Source organism: Hemicordylus capensis, chromosome 2 (assembly GCF_027244095.1).
Source record: "Hemicordylus capensis ecotype Gifberg chromosome 2, rHemCap1.1.pri, whole genome shotgun sequence".
Lineage (NCBI taxonomy): Eukaryota > Metazoa > Chordata > Lepidosauria > Squamata > Cordylidae > Hemicordylus > Hemicordylus capensis.
This window is the reverse complement of record NC_069658.1, coordinates 423,080,674-423,098,167: the sequence shown is the minus strand read 5'-3', so window position 1 is coordinate 423,098,167 and position 17,494 is coordinate 423,080,674. Positions and strand designations below refer to the sequence as shown.

Sequence of the window (17,494 nt, the reverse complement as noted above, 5' to 3'; positions counted from 1 at the left end):
GGAGACAAGAAGCCTTTGTGAGAGCCGGAGTAGCACAGGAAGGAGAAAGGTGACTTGTGAAAAGGCAGCATTTGGTGAATCTAGAATTATAGGATTCCTCAAAACATTCAAGGAATGGTAGAGCTGGTTTTCAGTTGGACAAAGGGGTTGGGGAAAGATGGAAAGAGAAACGTATTGTATGTAAAAGGCAGAGAAAACTTTCAGTAGAAAGAACACATCTGCACGAAGGATGATTGTCTTTGCAAAAGACAAGAAAGCAGCGTTGGAATGGAATGCTCAGAGGCCTTCCATATACCTGGTTGAGGTGATGACTAGGAGGAAGGCATCCGTGAATAAAGTGTAGATCACAGGATATCGGGGCACCCCCAGAGTTTTCATCTGTGCAGTCACATGCCCCTCCCTCCTTTCTGTCTCAGTTTCTCTTTTCCCTTATTACCCTCTGGACATCCTGCTGTGATAGCCTTTTTGAACTGAGGGAGTAAGTGTGGACTGCACCTACTTAGATACATGCTGTTGATCCACGGAAGTGCAGCTCATGTCAAAAGGTTTGGGGCTATGCACTAGAAGGTTCCAAACTGCTCTAAGCTAGCACAGATTTGATATCTGGTGTTCATGTTCATCTGTGTTGCATGTTACACAATTAACTTCCAAAGATTTGTTGCTTTGAATTGTAAGTGAAGATAAATACAGTATATGGAATTCCATTTGTGTATGTTGGATTGTGATAGCACTAAGATGTTTTTCTTAGTTATTCTGTTGCATAAATGTGACTTGCGATAGATGAGAAGAGGGATGTATACTGGTTTATTCTCTCATGAAGGTTTATTCTTCTCATCATAAGAGCATGATGTTATACACTGTTCTTACACATTACATTAACATACTACCTTTTCTTCTAGCGACCTCAGCCTTCAACTGAAACCAAGACTTTGACACCAAAGTTTGACTTGCTAACTTCGAATTTCCCTCCCTTGCCTGGTAGCATGATAAAAACCCAAGGAGACGCTGTCCTGGAGGGTAGGATGTCAGACATTGTTAAAGGAATAAGCAAAGAAAAGGTACCTAAATCTAGTGGTTGATCATTTATCTCTTACAAGTGAATGTTGGCCTGTTGAATAACGGGCGCTAGTAACGGGACTCCTGGCCCCCCGCCGCCATTCCCCCTCCCTCCGCCGTCCGCCCCCCCCTACCTTTAAGGGCCAAATCGGCCCAGGCACTTGCCCCCGCCAGGCCAGGGAGACAGAGGCCGGGGCCGGGGGCGGAGCAGAGGCCATGTAACTTTAAAAAAAAATTGCTCCCGCCGCCGACCACCCAACCTCCCTCCCAGCTGCCAAGTCCCCCTTACCCTGGCCGACTGCTGTCGGCCGTAGACAGCCCTCAATTTAAGAGGCAGAGAGGAGCTCGCAAGCAGAGCTCCTCTCTGTGCAAAGCCTCTTGCCGAACTGCCGCTTTGGGCGCTTGCGTCCCTTGCGCCCAAAGCGGCAGTTTGGCAAGAGGCTTTGCACAGAGAGGAGCTCTGCTTGCGAGCTCCTCTCTGCCTCTTAAATTGAGGGCTGTCTACGGCCGACAGCAGTCGGCCAGGGTAAGGGGGACTTGGCAGCTGGGAGGGAGGGTGGGCGGGCGGCGGCGGCGGCCGCGGGAGCAATTTTTTTTTAAAGTTACATGGCCTCCGCTCCGCCCCCGGCCTCCGTCTCTTTCGGCCGAGGCGGCGGCTCTGCCGCCGCCTCGGTCACTCTCCCCCGCCGCCGCTTCTCCGGCTTCTTCGGGGCGGCCGCTTCTGGCCGCCCAAGATGGCTGCCGGGTGCCGGCGATCATGTCTCCCTTGCCCTGCTTCGCGCATGCCCAGAACAGGGCAGGGAGGCACAGACACACGCTTGGTGTCCGTCCACGGACGGACACCAAGCGTTTTATTAGAGAGGATGTGCTATTGAATATTCACTTAGCTGTTGCTTTAAGCAATCATACTATACAGAACTAATACTAAACAATAGTGCTGTGCAGAACTAAAACTATTTGTTGCTTAAAGATCTCTACAGGTGTTTAACCTTCCTATTGAAATTGGTGGGACTAAAAATGCTTCACTTGGCTGCTTCATGCCTTTTAAAAAAAAATTCTTGGACGTGCTGATAATCGAAATACAGTGGTTGAAAGCACCATCATTCTGGTGTATGTAAAGTAGCCATAGCAAAAAGGTGAATTTGGGAAGTTACATGTTCTGTTAGACTTAATTTACAAGTGAATGTATAACTACAGCACGCACAACTTAATATTGCAATAAAACTGCTTTGGGTTTTTAAACCAAAAAGAGCAAACAAATAAACAACCATTTGGTTTCTTTAAAAAAAACAAAACCCAAACCCTTTTGTACTTATGTTGGGAAATGCAGCTGAATGTTGGGCTCTGTACTAGTACAGGCTTGGGTAGAGAAGGTGCCCTTTCAGGAAAGGATGGGAGTTTATCTTACAGATATCAGGCATCTTGGACTTGCTACTCCATGCAGTGGCTGGAAGAGAGTAAGTGGCCATTTGCCCTAGGTCCAGTGACTAGCAATGAGACAAATGCACCCCTGCCTTTGGATAGCTTCCCATTCAGCCACAGCCTTGCTTGTTCCTAGTGGTACAAACAGAAATGATGTGTTGAAGGGTCTGGATGCTGAATGACTGGGTGGACACTGAGAGTCTTGGGATGGCTCCAGCCCTTGCAAACCCCAGGGCAGGGGGAGTAGTTGCTTAACCTTGTGTGTATGTCTGCAGAGCTCTGGGTTTAGGGAAGCAGGGAGGTTCAAGCACTCAGTTCCCCATATCCTCGTCTCCTTGCCTTTTCCATTCTCATAGGTGCTCCCCTGGAACCAGTGAGACACTTGCTTTTCTTGGGGTCTCAAGCCATCTGGCTGCCCCTCTGCTCATCATTGGCCAGGACTTTAAATAACTCCGGTATCTGCTGCAATTCTCAGAGAGTTCAAGACCCAGAACATAAGGGGCTTGAATTCTCATGGAATAACACACTTCCAGGGCCTTGCAAGGTTGCCCCAGCAACTTTCCCCTCACTGGCCAGCAAGAGTGCTGCTGCACTATTGATAGGCGTCCCTCCTCACTTTCACCTCTGCCAAAATGGTTATGTGTCTGGTTGTGTCTAGGCTTGGAAGTGGCAACTGCCACACACTGACTCTTGACTGGATCATGGTCAGAAAGGAAAAAACCCTGTTATGTCTGCCCTGTAGGCTGGTACTGATTAGGGCAGACAAGTGTTGCTGTATTACCTGCTTGTGATGAGCCAGGTGACTTGTAATACAACCTTTTAAATCAGTGTCACTACATGTACTCCTTTTTCTTTCTTTTTAACTTCTCTAATGTATCTGGCCCTCTTTTATGTCTGTGGTGGCTCACACAAACTTGTTTTTTGGTTTCTTCCTGCAAATATTCTTTTTTTTTCTCCTCCAAGGAAAACAAAGAGTTACCAGTCAGTTGTCTAGCATCTACTCAGGAAGAGCAGGGCCAAAGTACTACACAACCTGTCATAAGCGCTGGTTCTCCCAATGGGATTGATGTTCCTGGATTAAGGTATGGAGAGCACTTGCAGTGTCAAGTAGTACTTGGAGCTAGCTAGTTGCATTACAAGGGAAGAGCAAATATATTTCTTTTGTTTTAGTAATAACATTTGCTGTATTTTCTGCTAAGTTGCGCAAAGCAACATACAATCAATAAAAATAAAAAAACTAATAAAATGGCAAATGACAATAAACCTCCAACCATGCATCACATCAACATCAGTAATAAGCATTGAAAGTTGTCCTAAATGAGAGGTTTCAACTGATAACCATTTTTAAAAAGAGAGGGTCCAGGCAGGTGTCTTTAGATAAGGTTCCAACAGATAGCTGAAACTGCCCTGAATGCTTTGCCCCATGTTGCTTGAGTGAAGTGAAAGCTTTTTTGTTCACACTGGAGAAAGAAACTATTTCCAAGAAATAGTTACATGATGCTGTTTGCCCACTCACAGGTCTTTTGATTGAATTCATCTGGGCCCTCAAATCTGGTCATAGCAAGCACCTGTTTAAAAAAAAAAAAGCAAACAACCCTCAAAGCTGCCTAAATATAACACACACAGCTCCTGTGCTCTTGAGTTAGCTTGTGTCCCTGAACACCAGGGAAGCAGATCAGAGGAGGAAGAGGATTGCATAAATTGTCTTAAAGCTTCTTCAATCTATCTACAAATATTCCAGAAAATGGGTTGCTAATTTAATGACCATTGCTTGTTAATACAAAGATGCAAAACCTACAATATCAGAGTGTGTAGGAGTAGGCTGTCATTCTATCTGATGCATTGAATATGAGGGCTGGGAGGGTCTGTGGCTCTGTTAAATGTTCTCTATACTGTCAGAAATATAAGCTTTGGAACTACCAAGCTTTTTAAAAACGGGTTTGTATGTAAGATGCAATATCAACTTCTTCTTGGATTTATCAGTGCCACTCAGCCCGATAAGAAGCCAGAAGAGGTCCATGTGCAGAAAGAGGTTGCAAGCCAGACTTCCCCACCTTCATCTGTGTGCCCTCTCAGTGCTGTAAAGCCAGTGAGAACTAACACCACTTCATCTACAACCAATGCAAACCCAATGCCTCCTGTGACGGTACAGGTATGGATGTCTTTTTAATGGTATTTTGATGCTTTAAATAAGTTTCCAGACAGAGCAGGAAGATTCCTGGGGGGATGTGGGAATTTTCCTCCAGTACTTCAAACAAACATTTCAGTCTCTCCATCTGGAGGGAGCAGAGATGAGAGCTTTTGCCAGAAGTAAAGAGAAACAATTTGGCTCTATTTAACTTTCAGAATGCTCTGGAACATTATTCCCTTGATCTTGTGTTCTGATCAGTAAAAATTTTCTCTCTTGATAATTGAAGGAACCCCGCAAACTCAGTTATGCTGAAGTCTGCCAGAGACCCCCAAAAGAACCTGCTTCTGCTCCTGTCCAGCCGCTTAGAGAGCTGCGTACCAATGTAACCTCTCCTGCCAAAACAGAAGAAAATGGCACCCATGAAAAGGCTGGAGAGAAGGCACATGAAAAACCGGAAGGGCGGATAAAAGACTTTGCTGTTTTCCGAGGCAACGGGCCTCCTAAGGGAGCTGCAGGGAAAATCAGGGAACAGAGGCGCCAGTGTGTACGTAGGTCTTCTCCTCAGGGAGCGCCTCGGCGTGTTGGCAAGGAACAGTATGTGCCACCACGATCACCAAAGGAAAACTGATCAAACTTTTTATTTAATCAGAACTATAGACTCAAGCAGCTGAGGAGAAACTGGCCAGCTGAAAGAGGGAGAGAAATATGGAAAAAGTGGATACTGAACTCAAGAGCACAGGGTTTGCAGTGTGAGAGCTTGAAGAGGTCCCAATATTCATCTCTAAGTGATGTTAAAATGCTGGAGGAATTGAATCAATATAAATATGCTAAAGATTATAATTTTTGTATTTTTTTTGTTTTTAATTTGCAGCGGGTTTCCTGCCTGATGAAATAGATTCTGAAGTTGAGGAACAAATACACACCTTATCATGTTTCTCACATGTAGAGAAGAGGGGGCAAAAGAATATTTTTTTTGTGGGGGGGAGAGGCATTTCTGTAAAAGTTATAAATTACTTTTTAAAATCTATTTAATGTATGGCTTGTTAGGATGACATGTATGCCATTAATGGCCTTGCATTACAAATCAGCCCCCAAACTGACATGCTTGGTCAGTATGAATGAGTGTAGCCACATACTTGTTATGTCATGATTTAGTCACTGATGATAATCGAATGTACTACTGTAGTATTTTGTGTTCTGGAAATGTAGTCTTTGACCTTGCTATTTCGGTCAAGTTTTAAAACTATATGATTTTACTTTTGGAGTATATGAACAGCAAGATTAGTAAACAAGAATAGCGGGCAAGGTTTTAATTTGTTCTTGCTTTCCCTCTAATTAGGGACTGTGTTTTTTATTTTTCCTCACTGCTTTAGTGTGTTCTCTAATCTTTATTACAGAATTATGCACATCTAGCTGGAATGAGTAGTTCCAGTACTGTTGCAAGTCTAATACAGGAAAAGTAAAAGCTGCACAGTCAACATTGCTTGGTATCTCATTAATGAATCTGGACTTTGAACGCTTGAATATACTGAATTCTGTAGAAGTGTGGCAAGACATTTGAGGCCTGACTTGGTTATAATTCACAGAGCAGCCTGCTTAGAGTGGCTTGCATTTGTGTATTGAAAAGCTCTTTTTACTCAAAGGCACTTCATACGATACTGGAAATCAGGTTTTCTTTAGCAGGGAGACTTTTTTTAAACAACCAGCTTGGTAACCAGTAGATTTCCCCATTTATTAGTTACTAGAGCCATGAAAAGTCTTAAGTTTGGAAAATATATTGAAGACTTTTACATAGCGTTACGTTAACTAAATTAACAACATCATTGTGTAACAAAGCGATCTGGTTTTCAAGCTGGTAATTGTAGTAAGTAAGAGAAGGAATAGTAAAACTGCAACATGTTAATCTGCCAAAATCCACATGCTAGGGTTCAAGGTTCTGTATTAAAGTGTTAGGGGAAAGTATCTTGCAACAACAAAGTGTACCTGTTTCTTTAGTTAATAGCAAATATACAAACCTAAATTTGTTAGTTGTGAACACTGGAAAACTCCATTGCGAGATACCACAACCATCTTAGTTTGTACATGTTAGCGATGACTTTAAAATGTCAGTGGCAGATAAATAATTAACTGTGAAAATGTTCATCTTCTGATTTCTTAGCCAGTTAACCCTTGGCAATTTCTTACTTGGTAGACATTCTCTATCGATGGCTTTGAGAACATTCATATCTATTTTTATAAGTATATATATGAAAGTCAGATTTGTCATTTCTCTAACTTATTATTCAGCTTGGCAATCACTGTTTTGATTTGATTGAGAAGTGTATATGTACTTATGCAGTTGATATTCCTTTCCTACACATGTTAATAATCATTACTCATTTTAAACCACCTGTGCTGGGTTTGACAGTCTTTACATTTACACAAATCATTGATCACACCTGTTATCACACGCACGCACACTTTGGTTTCCTCATAATCCTATATTGGATTGACATAACCCACAAAGGTGAAAATATTTAAATTATAAAGAACTTCTCAAAATGTGTGGAAGACTACTTCAGAAATATTTTTTTTAAGATCATAAGTCTAATTACTGCACTTCAAATGAGAAAAGTTGAAAAACCTGTTGAACAGCTACAGATATACTTAGGGTAGATGTGCACTGTGTCATTTCAAATTGTGTATTTGTATTATGATAGCTGTATGGAGTTCTCAAAGAGAAATGTTGCAATTCAGAAAGAACTGAAGTAGTAGTTATTTGGGAAGTGGCTATTGAAAATTAGTAACTCGGCAATGCGAGTGTGTGAAATCTAACCCTGTTTGGTTGGAATCTTGAATTCAAAAGCAGAACAATTTAAAAGAAAACGCTTGTCTTTATGGGATGTTAAAACAAGTACAGCTCACAGTCCTTTTGTGAGACAAAAAACTTGACATCTGGAAGGGATGTATTGTACATCCTGGATGTATGTATGTATGTGTGTGCTTTTCCCACAGCGGGTTATGGCTCTTGTGCAATGTATCTGTATAAGTGTGTAAAAACAGTTTTTTCCAATGTGAAATTACTAGCCTAGAAGGCTCACTATAACTGAAGTATTTGATAACTATTTGCAGTTAACAGAGCATCCTCTTCTTCTCCCCCCACCCCAGTCTGTTACCATAGATGTCTAAACTTCTAGGTTTAGAGGTAATAACCAAGTAAATATAACTGCTACAAAGAAAAAGAACAAAGTTGTAGGCTGTTAACTTTTCTGGCAGTTAATGCATGGTTAGGAACATATCTGGGCTAGCTGTTGCTCTTGCTCATTCTCAGGCAATGTCTTGAGTCTACATCAGTCAGTCTTCCCACTTTACTCTGGAAACAAAGAAAAGGTCTTGGGAACTAGCTTCACTGTTAGGGCAATTTCACTGTCTTACTGTTAGAATGTGCAACTTGGTGGTTTTCTGTGTAGCTTTCCATTAAAGTGTCAATGGGCAAATCATTCCTAGATGGACAGTTGAGGCACTTCTGAATTGTTGCCCACTGTCTGCCTGAAATGGCATCGGATGAATGTAAAAAATATATACCAGTATAGTTTGTATTAAGTAAACTTAACCAAAAATATAATTTTCATAGCAAATATTGGATCAGTAGAAATGAGGTTGCTGTTTGTGTTCATAGCATCAGTGTCAGAACTGTCAACCAAGCCCTGATTACCTTTCTCCTGAACAAATGGTAGTTGGACACACATGCCTTCTGTCCTTGAAAGTCTAACAACTATGCCCAAGAAGGCAAAAGACCACAAGTGGCTTTCAGCTTCTTAAACTGTCACTTGCAGGTAATCTATTGTGAGTTTTTTCTTGGTTAGCCGGAAGTCTGAGTGTTTCTCCCCTTCCAAGTTCTTAAGCATTGTTGAAGAACTCTGGGCCTCAGTTTTCTGCTTCTGCTGTGGAAATGAAAAAGGGGAGACCGTCTTTCTGCATGGGTTTTACATACCTGCTTGCTATCTCTTTCTTTGTTGTTGGCTTGGCAATGTGGTGCAGTACTAGCAGCAGGTTTTTTAAAACCCATCTTATTGACCAGAAGAAGACAAAGATGAAACTGGGGCAGATCAGTAGCAATTAAGTGACTCAAGCAATGCTTTACTGTAGTTTAAATAGCTATGGCCTTACTACTTTGTCAATATCAACTAAATGTCTAAATATATCCACTCTTTTTATTGTTACTCAAGTGAATATTCACATGGGATAAAAATCTGCTACATGTGTACAGATTATTTTAAATTTGTAAAATGCAGCATTGTATACAGACAAGATGCAACAGAAATGCACTTCAGGGTGGGGATTGCTTAAACTTTTGTAAGTTAATTACAACAAATATGCAATAGGTTTTTCCTTTAACTTTTGATATTTCCTTCTGAAACACAAGATTGTTTCCATTGAACTTTAATGGTCTAATGTGCGTGCATGCATGTGAGAGAGAGAGAATGATTAGACATTACATAGTGTGGGCTTCCCTTAGGATGGGGCATTTGAGTTTTTTGTGGGGGTGGGTGGGTGGGCAGAGGTGTTGATTGGAATGTCAGCCCAGACAAAGATGAAATAGATCAGATGAGCATATTAATGTACACTTGAGGATTTGAAATGGGAGCTAATGAAACAGCTTACTTCTGAAAAATCAGTCTTCAAACTAATCTGCAACAACTTTAACAATTTTATATTCAATAGCTAGAGATGTTTATTTTTATGGAGATTGAGTGATAGATTAAATTTCCCCCTTGAAGATATTTCAAATGTTAATGGTGAGTGTGGAAAATGGCTTCTGTTTTTAATAAGTCAAACTATTAGACTATGACTTTTCCCAGACAAGTTTTGACTTCTTGTGTGATGCTTATAAGTCTTGCTTTTCAAATAACAGGGCTTCTATGGGGGGGAAAGGAACTTTTTGGCTTCTCTATTTTGTCAGTTTGGTTTATTCCTGTTGTCAAAGCTGTCTAAAACAACATTGTGTGAAGTAGGCTCATGCTTAATTGTTAAAATTATACATGTATTTCTATTTGTTTTTGACATTGCCAAGGTGCTATGGGAAACTGAAATAACCATTAGAAGGAAATAATAAAATCCACCTTAAAAAGACCTGCTGTCTTTGTTCAGATGCTAAATAATGTAGTGTAATGTGTATATGGCAGAGGAAGACCTGTTTAAAGTATCTTCTCAAAAGGGGGTGGTGACCGGCCAGGGGCGGGGTACAGGTAGGAAGTCTTTATAATTAATTCTCTTAGCCAGCCAGCGTGAGATGTGGCAAGGCAGTGCCTGCCACGAGGGAGGCACCTGATTGGCTGTGCTCTGTTTGGCCAGCGGAGGCACCTGATTGGCTGTGCTGTTTGGCCGGCGGAGGCGCCTGATTGGCTGGCCATCTCGGCTGCAGCCTGGGTTGAGAGGCGGGAGGCAGTGGGAAGGACTGGCCTTGGCCTGGCACCAGAGGGGGTGAGTGGGACATGCTTGCCCAGGATTTGGCAGCAGAACTCTCGCAACAGGCTGTGAGAGTTCCGAAGTGAGGACTGAGGAGGAGAGGGGGAAGAAAGTGCCGGCAGTGGCCGCCAGCCGGCAGGTGGACAAGGGAGGAGAGGAAGGCGGCAGCGGGCAGGGGGAGAGGAAGGCGACGGACGAGAGGGAGTAAAAACAGTGGTGGGGCCCTTCTTGGTCGCCCACCGGCTCTATGTGTGGGGGAGGAACGGGAGGGTAGGAGGGCTGGAGAGCACAGGCCGGAGGGAAGGGGAAGAGAGGAGAAAATGGGGCAGGAGGAAGAGGGAGGGGGAAACAGCTGGCCCCAAAGCGCCACACAGATGCTCTGTGTGGGGTTGGCTAGTAACGAATTAAAATTCATTCTCCAGACTAAACACTTTTGAGGCAGATCAAGTGCTTCGTTTGAATGGATACTCATTCCTTTTGTTGTCAGAAAAGTTAACTAGTCACATGGGGAATCTCACTGTAGGGAGGGAAGACAACTGCATTAATTAGCTTCAATTTGTAGTGTAACACAAATCCTAAAGTATCTGTGCATTGTATCCTTAGTTCTTAAAGTGCAAGTGAAGAAATTGCCCTCATGCAATTTTGCCAGTCTACATTTCTATTTGTATCTCCCTTGCCCCCCACCCCCAATCTTCTAAAGGCTGCAAGGCCTCCTAGAGCAGGATGGCATGGGAGGGCTGCAGTAGGAAGGAAACAAAAGTCGTCATGAGTAGAAAGCTTGCTACTTTACAAGCACTTAGGATACAGGCCCTAGACCTGAGACTTCTCTGACAGTAGAATTGCCCTTAACATGGGCAACTTGGTGCTGTCATCTGTAACAAAACAGTGTCAGCATTTCCAGACATGTACCTGGTGCATGAAGGTTGGAGATGAAAGTTGCCTGTTGGATACTATTAATACTTCTCAAGGCTTTGAGAAAAATGTTGACTTAGACTGATCCATGTGCTTCCAGAATCTGGAATGCTGGTTAGCAGATGATTGGAATTATTCTTTTAAGAGGATGCAGTTCAACTGATGCAAGCATCGACAAAAAAGTGTCCATGGAAATCCTGCATTTTGAACTGCAGACATCTCGTAAGGTCTTCAGAGAGCTGGTGAACTGACTTGATAATCAAGAAAAGCTGATGAGGGTAGCACTACATGTTACATATAACTCATGCTTTATGGCCATCTTTTTCTATAATATGGCTGCTGAGGGTGAAATTTCAAATGGAAGATCAGGACATGTATGTGGAGAACCTAACACTTTGCCCCTTTGGTGACATTCTTATTGCACTGATTTTACACTTTTTTATGCTGCCCCATATGCAAGTCCCTGGGTGGTTCACAATCCAAAAACACAACAATTAAAACAGTTAACACAATTAAAACAGATAAAAACAGGAAAATTTTGAAACTATAAATGAAAAGCCTGACTAAACAGGTATGTATGTCTTTAGGTCCTTCTTTAAAAACATCCAGAGAAGGGGAGGCTCTAAATTTGTTAGGAAGCATGTTGTAAAGTCCTGGGGCAACCCTCGAAAAGGCCCGGTTCTGAGTTTCCAATAACTGAACTAGTTATTGCAACAGCAATAACAGGAACAGCAACCCGACCTCCCCAGATGACTTTAATTATCAGGGTTCTTGAAGAAGGTGTTCTCTTAGTGCCTTATTGCCCCTTGTAACTTGTAAATGTTTTTCAGCCCATGCCCGCAAAAAAGGTACAAGGGTGAAGGGGTTATGCCTAGGCCTTCTCCACTCTTCCTCCGCTTAAAATTAGTTTCCTGTTGCAGGATTTTAGAGAGAGCAGTATCTGTATAGTTCAGATGAGGTTTGTTTTTTTTTAAACATTCCACCAAATGTCCTGAAAACACTAAAGTAAAAGTAAAGTGTGCCGACAAGTCAATTTCGACTCCTGGTGCCTACAGAACCTTGTGGTTTTCTTTGGTAGAATACAGGAGGGGTTTACCATTGCCATCTCCCACACAGTAGGAGATGATGCCTTTCAGCATCTTCCTGTATCGCTGCTGTCCAATATAGTACCAGTGGGGATTCAAACTGGCAACATTCTGCTGGTTAGTCAAGCATTTCCCCACTGCGCCACTTAAGGTGACACCCTGAAAACACTACTATTCATAGAATCAAAACCAGTAATACAAACTACCTGAAACGTAGCATGGGTAACAAGCACCACCGCATTGCAAAACTGCATGGGAATCTGTTGAGAATGGACAGTGATACAGTGGTTTTGGAAAAAATGACCTTAATTTGTTTTTCACATACTCTGAGCTAAGAATAATGTGATTTTTTTTTGGGGGGGGGGGAGTGGGAGTTTCAGTTCAACAGAAATAGGAGAGCCAAGGCTGCCTACCGCTGCCCTAAGGGAAACATCTTAGAGCAGACAGTGCTCTCATGTTGTCATGCTTCCAAATGCAAACCAAGACACCCTGCTTAGCAAAGTGGACAATTCATACCCGCTACCACAAGACCGACTTGGGAGTGCATAGCTTGAATTGTGGCAGCATTGGCAAAAGGTGAAGAGAGGGAACTCCATTTTTATTTAATTTTTATCACAAATTAGCAAGTTAATAGCAGATTTACTGCAAAAACTGGTACTGAGAGGTGTGCTACTTGGGACAGGGGATCTCTTTTTCATTATAGCTAAACGGATGAAAGATGCGTGCTCAATACCTTTCTGTAAAGAATTAGTCCATTCTGAGATGGAATAGTGGGATTGTCTCAAATTATTTTAATATTTATAATCTCTAACAAAGATTGTGTTAAGGCATTCAACATACTCCTGTATATATTTAAGAATATAATACAGTTGGAAGTCATTTAAAAACCCTAACTGCTGTGCAAATTGTAAGTATTACAGAAGAAATAATTTAACACTACTCACACAATACATGCATATAATTCTGTTAGTTTTCTGATTCTTTTTTTTTTTGGAGGAAAATAAAATCTTTACGTTCAAGTTTGTAATTACAATATTTTTCCTGCTTTAGTAAATTTAGAAACTGCAGTTTCAGGTGATTACAGCTTCTTTACCATGTAAGTAGTAAAGAGCTTGTACACTCAATTACTTGTTTTATACTTTGGGCTTCATGTACCCATATGTAATGCTGATATTTCAGCTTGACACTGGGATGTCTAGGCCCAAAATTCAACAGTTGTAGCTCCACTCATTCCTTAGAGGTGCACCTGGTTAATATCTGCCTTGAGCATCTTTTGCTGAAAGTGTTACAGCAAAAAGCTACCTACTATAGTAAATTTCCAGGCAGACATTCAACTGGAGGAACAGTTCCATTTGTACCCCCATTCAGCTGCTGGCAAGGCAAAGCTGTTCATGGCCTCAACTAACTTGAGGATGGAGGAAGGAGTGCTAGGTCCCTCCCCCCCCCCCGCAGTTGTATATCCCAAGTTCCATTGTGTTTCCTTCCAGTAGCCGTAGTACAAGAAAATAGACAATTGGCTGAGCACATTTCTGATACATTCCCCCTCAGAATAGCAAAAATCCAGGATACTTGCGTGGTGGACTTGAAAAGTTCTAGATGCTGCAGTTAAAACAAAAAGTGTAGAGAAACTGGAATGAGTTCAGAGATGTTCAGGGAGCTTGCAAACAAGCTTATGAGAAAGGGTTGAGGAACTGAGAAGACAAGAGTGAGGGGGACATGGTAGCATACTTCAAATACATGAACAACTGTTGGTCAAAGACTTGTTCTCTGCTTCCTTAAAGGGCAGGACTAAAATAGGCTTCAATTAGACACACAGATTTTGGTTCAACAGGGGTTTCTCCTGGACTAGAACAGTTTGACAACTGAACAGATTACCTGAGTAGGGAGTGAGCTTTCAGTTGTTGGAGACTTTTCATCAGAAGCTGGACAGACATCTGTTGGGGAAGTGGAAGCTAGACTACCTACATTGCATCACAGATTGGACTAGAAGGCAGACACTGTTCCCTTCAACTCTTGTGATTTGCTTGTTACGAGTATAATCAGAATGTGTCAGCTCTAACCAGTGTCATTTACTTCCACAGAACAATTGGAGAAACAAAAATGGTAATGGCTATACAATCTTGTTTGCTTACAAAGATGGTATTAATGACTTGAGATTGGAAAAACAAGAACATATTTTAATGGTTTGGGAGCAACCAGACACCTGCAATTCCTCTATATTATGCCACTTTTTGCTGAGGTGTGAGCAAGCAGCAGGGGTTGCCCGCGGAGGCAGGGTGAAGTGGCTGCCTCAGGTGCCATAGTGGGACCTCCGCCAACCCACTGTCTTGCTAAACCTGTATCTGCTGCTGTTGCTGTAGCCGTAACACTCCCTGCTGCCTTTGTCTTTTTGTCTGTTCAAAAAACAGAGGGTGGAATGTTGGAGCTTTGGGATCTACTTGGCATTATATTCTGCTCCTCCTCTGCTGTCCTGCCTTTTTTTTGAAGTGGTAGGGAAGCAAGGGTGATGTTGGCTGTGGCTGCAAGGTAAGAAGGTGCCTGAGCTTGCATCAGTTGGATTGCATCAGTTGGATGCCCAGTGCCTGATCTGAGCATGAGGGACTACTGGCAGAAACATCACTTCTTGCTCTTGTAATGGCTTATAAACCTATCCTAGGCCTACTCCCCTTGTAAAAACTTGCACAGGTTCAATTAGGAGCCCTCACTCTGATCTTTGTAAGCCTTTTCAGCTCAGGAGGAGAACAGCAACACGACCAGTGGCTGTTGGGCCATCTAATTCTTTCTCAGGTTCCAATCCAACCGTTTGAAACCTTTGTAAAGTGTGTCCAAGCTGGTGTAGTAAAAGGTGGCTTCTGTCAATGATGTACAGGGGTTAGGGCTGGCCCCCAGGGGGAGAATGGGCGTGGGGCAGATGGTATTTGATGTGTCTCAATATGTTGGGCTGTGCCTACGTGACTCAGCTACGGGAAAGGAGCAGTTAGAATCCAGTGCAGGTTCTTGAAGATCATGACGTGATCTTGTGAGAAACTCAGATCTACTCCAGCCTAGTATTGATGGCACATTTAGCAGTCAGTTGCAGGTGTCAAGCAGAAGTTAACCAGGTGATAAGAACAGCCCTGCTCAGTTGGGCTCAAGAAGGTCCATCTAGTCCAGCACCCTGATTCAGACAGTGGCCCACCAGCTATCTGTGAGAAACCCACAGCCAGGGGGTGAAGGCTTGTCCCCTGTCCCACCGTTGCCTCCGCCCCCAGGACTTAGTGGCATCCTCCCTCTGAAGCTGGAAGTGGCCTGTGCCCACCCGACTAGTAGTAATTGAGCTGTCCTCGGTCTGTCCTTTAAAGCCATCCAAGTTCGTGGTAATCACCACCTCGAGTGGCAGAGAATTCCATAAGTTAACTTTGTGCTGCCTGAAGAAGTACTTCCATGTCACTCCTAAATGACCTCTTCTCACCTCTACATCTCCTGGGTACTAATTGGGTTTGTCAGATAGTCTAATCAGTACTGCTCCTCATTCCACACCGTTTCCTATACAGAAGAGGTGAAATTTCAAAAGTTCTTGTGTGAGTCTGCTCTTCCTGTTTTCCGCCAGCAAATGGCTGCTTTGCAACTGAAGGCAGGTACAATGTCGGAACAGGGCTTAGAAGTTGATTTATTCCAGAGTTGTACCAAGGTTAGAATGGGTCCTGGGACAAAAAGCGAACAGGCCCTTTTGTTTCCCTTTGGTAAGCTGCAGAGTGAAGAGCAAGCTGTGGATCTGCTTGTTGGCCCCTACGCCCCTTCTCCCTTAGGGGCCCAAAGACATTTGTTTTCCTTTCCTCCTCGTGCCCCGTTTCATGATAGCTGTGCCCCTGCCTGAGTCTCCTGCGATCACGTGGCGTTCTGCAGCCATAATTGTAGAGGTAACACGTGCAGATAAATCTGATTTTTTTACAGTGAAGTTGTGACGTCTGAAATGATGGTTAAAAGGTAAGAGGCGGCGGTGGTTGAATAAAAGTGGCCTAAACAAATGAAGCCCCCCCTGCCTGGTGTGCTGTGGGACTGAGATGAGAAAAGGCTAGGTTTCCCTCCCCTCCCCACTCGGCTGGAAAACGGAGTGCCTCTGGTCAGTTCCTGCCTCCCAGCACGCCCAGCTGCTGCTGCTCAGGGTTTTAAAAAAAAAAGGTGCCAGCCTGAGCATCCCGGGGGTTGATGCGCTTCCTGGGGGCGACCGGCGGAGGGCGCTCGAGGCCCGGCCACGTCGGCTTGGAGGGCTGGGCCCAGCCCTGACTGAGGCGGTGCTTGCTTGGTTCGCACGGTGGTGAAGCTGTTGCTGGAGCCCGGGTTGGGCCTGCCCGCCTTGCTCATGTGACCTGGTCGGGGCTAGCTCAACGCGGCGGGCGGCGAGGAGGAAGAAGAGGCGGTGGAGAAGGAGAAGGGCGACGGTGAGGGCAGGATTATGGCTCTGGCGGCAGCCCCCGTTGCTGCTGCAGCTTTGCGCGGCAGCAGGAGGACCTGGAGTCCCCAGCGCTGAGGAGGAGGAGGAGGAGCTGCCGCCGCCGCCGCCGCCCTCGCCGCCGTTGCTGCTGGAACTGGGCGCTGGGCACTTCCATTCCCCATCATGGCTGAGCCGCCGGGCGGTAACGGCGCCGTTTCTCCTCCGGCTAGTTTGCCTCGAGAGGTCCGTGAGCAGCTGGCCGAGCTCGAGCTGGAGCTCTCGGAAGGTGAGCAGGGTGGGACCCCCGGGTGGCCGCGGCGGGGGAGGGGAGGGGAGGGGAGGGTTCATGAGGGCCCCCCCCCCGCTGCCGCTGCCGCTGCCGCTGCTTTTAGGGTGGGAACTATTCTCTGGCATGTCTCCATTTCCTTGGATTTGGAAGCCGAAAGGGTGCCTCTTTTTTGGTGCTTGGTGATAGCACTGTGTCTAATTTGTGTGTGTGTGTGTGTGTGTGTGTGTGTACATTTGCAAGGAAGGAGAGAGAAGAAGGCGGCTGTTCCTTCTCTTCCCAATTGGGCGCTGTAGTCCTTCTCAGGGTTCCCATTCTCCAGATATGGCGTTTATGTCTTCCTTAGGGTTAGCGTGGGTCGGTGTGTGTGTGTGTTGTGTGTGTGAGCGAGAGCAAGCAAGCATGTGCACTTTACCTACCTTTTTCGAAGTAGATAGGGAATAAATTCTGGATTTTAAAGAATTGTCCGTGGTTGGAGCGATTAAATAGAGAGAGATTCTTCTGATGTTCTATTACTTTTATTTTTCCCCTGCTCTATGTCTTTTCTTCTTGTGGCTGCATGCAAGAGGTCTCATTTTCTGTGAAAACCCCCCCCCCATCTCATTGTTAGTTGAAGCTTCTACTTAACTGCCTTTTAAGTTTATTTTCTGCAAACCTTGGCCTGCCATCTTGGGCACAATAACCAACCCAAATGGGTACGCCTTCACTACATTGCTATCTTTTTGTCCTAGTTCATCTTG

General features: G+C 44.1%; 2 protein-coding genes and 1 long non-coding RNA gene across 13 annotated transcripts in view; 2 read left to right on the top strand and 1 right to left on the bottom strand.

Annotated features, from left to right (window-relative positions):
* Positions 1-9,721, top strand: part of LARP4 (La ribonucleoprotein 4) — a 61,274-nt gene extending 51,553 nt beyond the window's left edge. For all 9 annotated transcript variants that reach the window (XM_053295344.1, XM_053295346.1, XM_053295345.1 and 6 more), the window contains 4 exons: positions 900-1,058; positions 3,442-3,560; positions 4,462-4,630; positions 4,896-9,721. In XM_053295344.1, the coding sequence (XP_053151319.1) occupies positions 900-1,058; positions 3,442-3,560; positions 4,462-4,630; positions 4,896-5,237 (789 nt within the window). In that variant the 3' untranslated portion in view covers positions 5,238-9,721. The remainder of the gene's footprint in view (positions 1-899; positions 1,059-3,441; positions 3,561-4,461; positions 4,631-4,895) is intronic.
* Positions 9,722-12,822: 3,101 nt separating this feature from the next.
* Positions 12,823-16,353, bottom strand: LOC128347057 (uncharacterized). The gene is made up of 2 exons (XR_008317354.1): positions 13,930-16,353; positions 12,823-13,653 (listed from the first exon to the last, which is right to left on the bottom strand). It is a non-coding gene; the product is annotated as an uncharacterized LOC128347057 (long non-coding RNA).
* Positions 16,354-16,621: 268 nt separating this feature from the next.
* Positions 16,622-17,494, top strand: part of DIP2B (disco interacting protein 2 homolog B) — a 241,709-nt gene continuing 240,836 nt past the window's right edge. For all 3 annotated transcript variants that reach the window (XM_053301091.1, XM_053301088.1, XM_053301087.1), the window contains exon 1: positions 16,622-16,754. In XM_053301091.1, the coding sequence (XP_053157066.1) occupies positions 16,652-16,754 (103 nt within the window). In that variant the 5' untranslated portion in view covers positions 16,622-16,651. The remainder of the gene's footprint in view (positions 16,755-17,494) is intronic.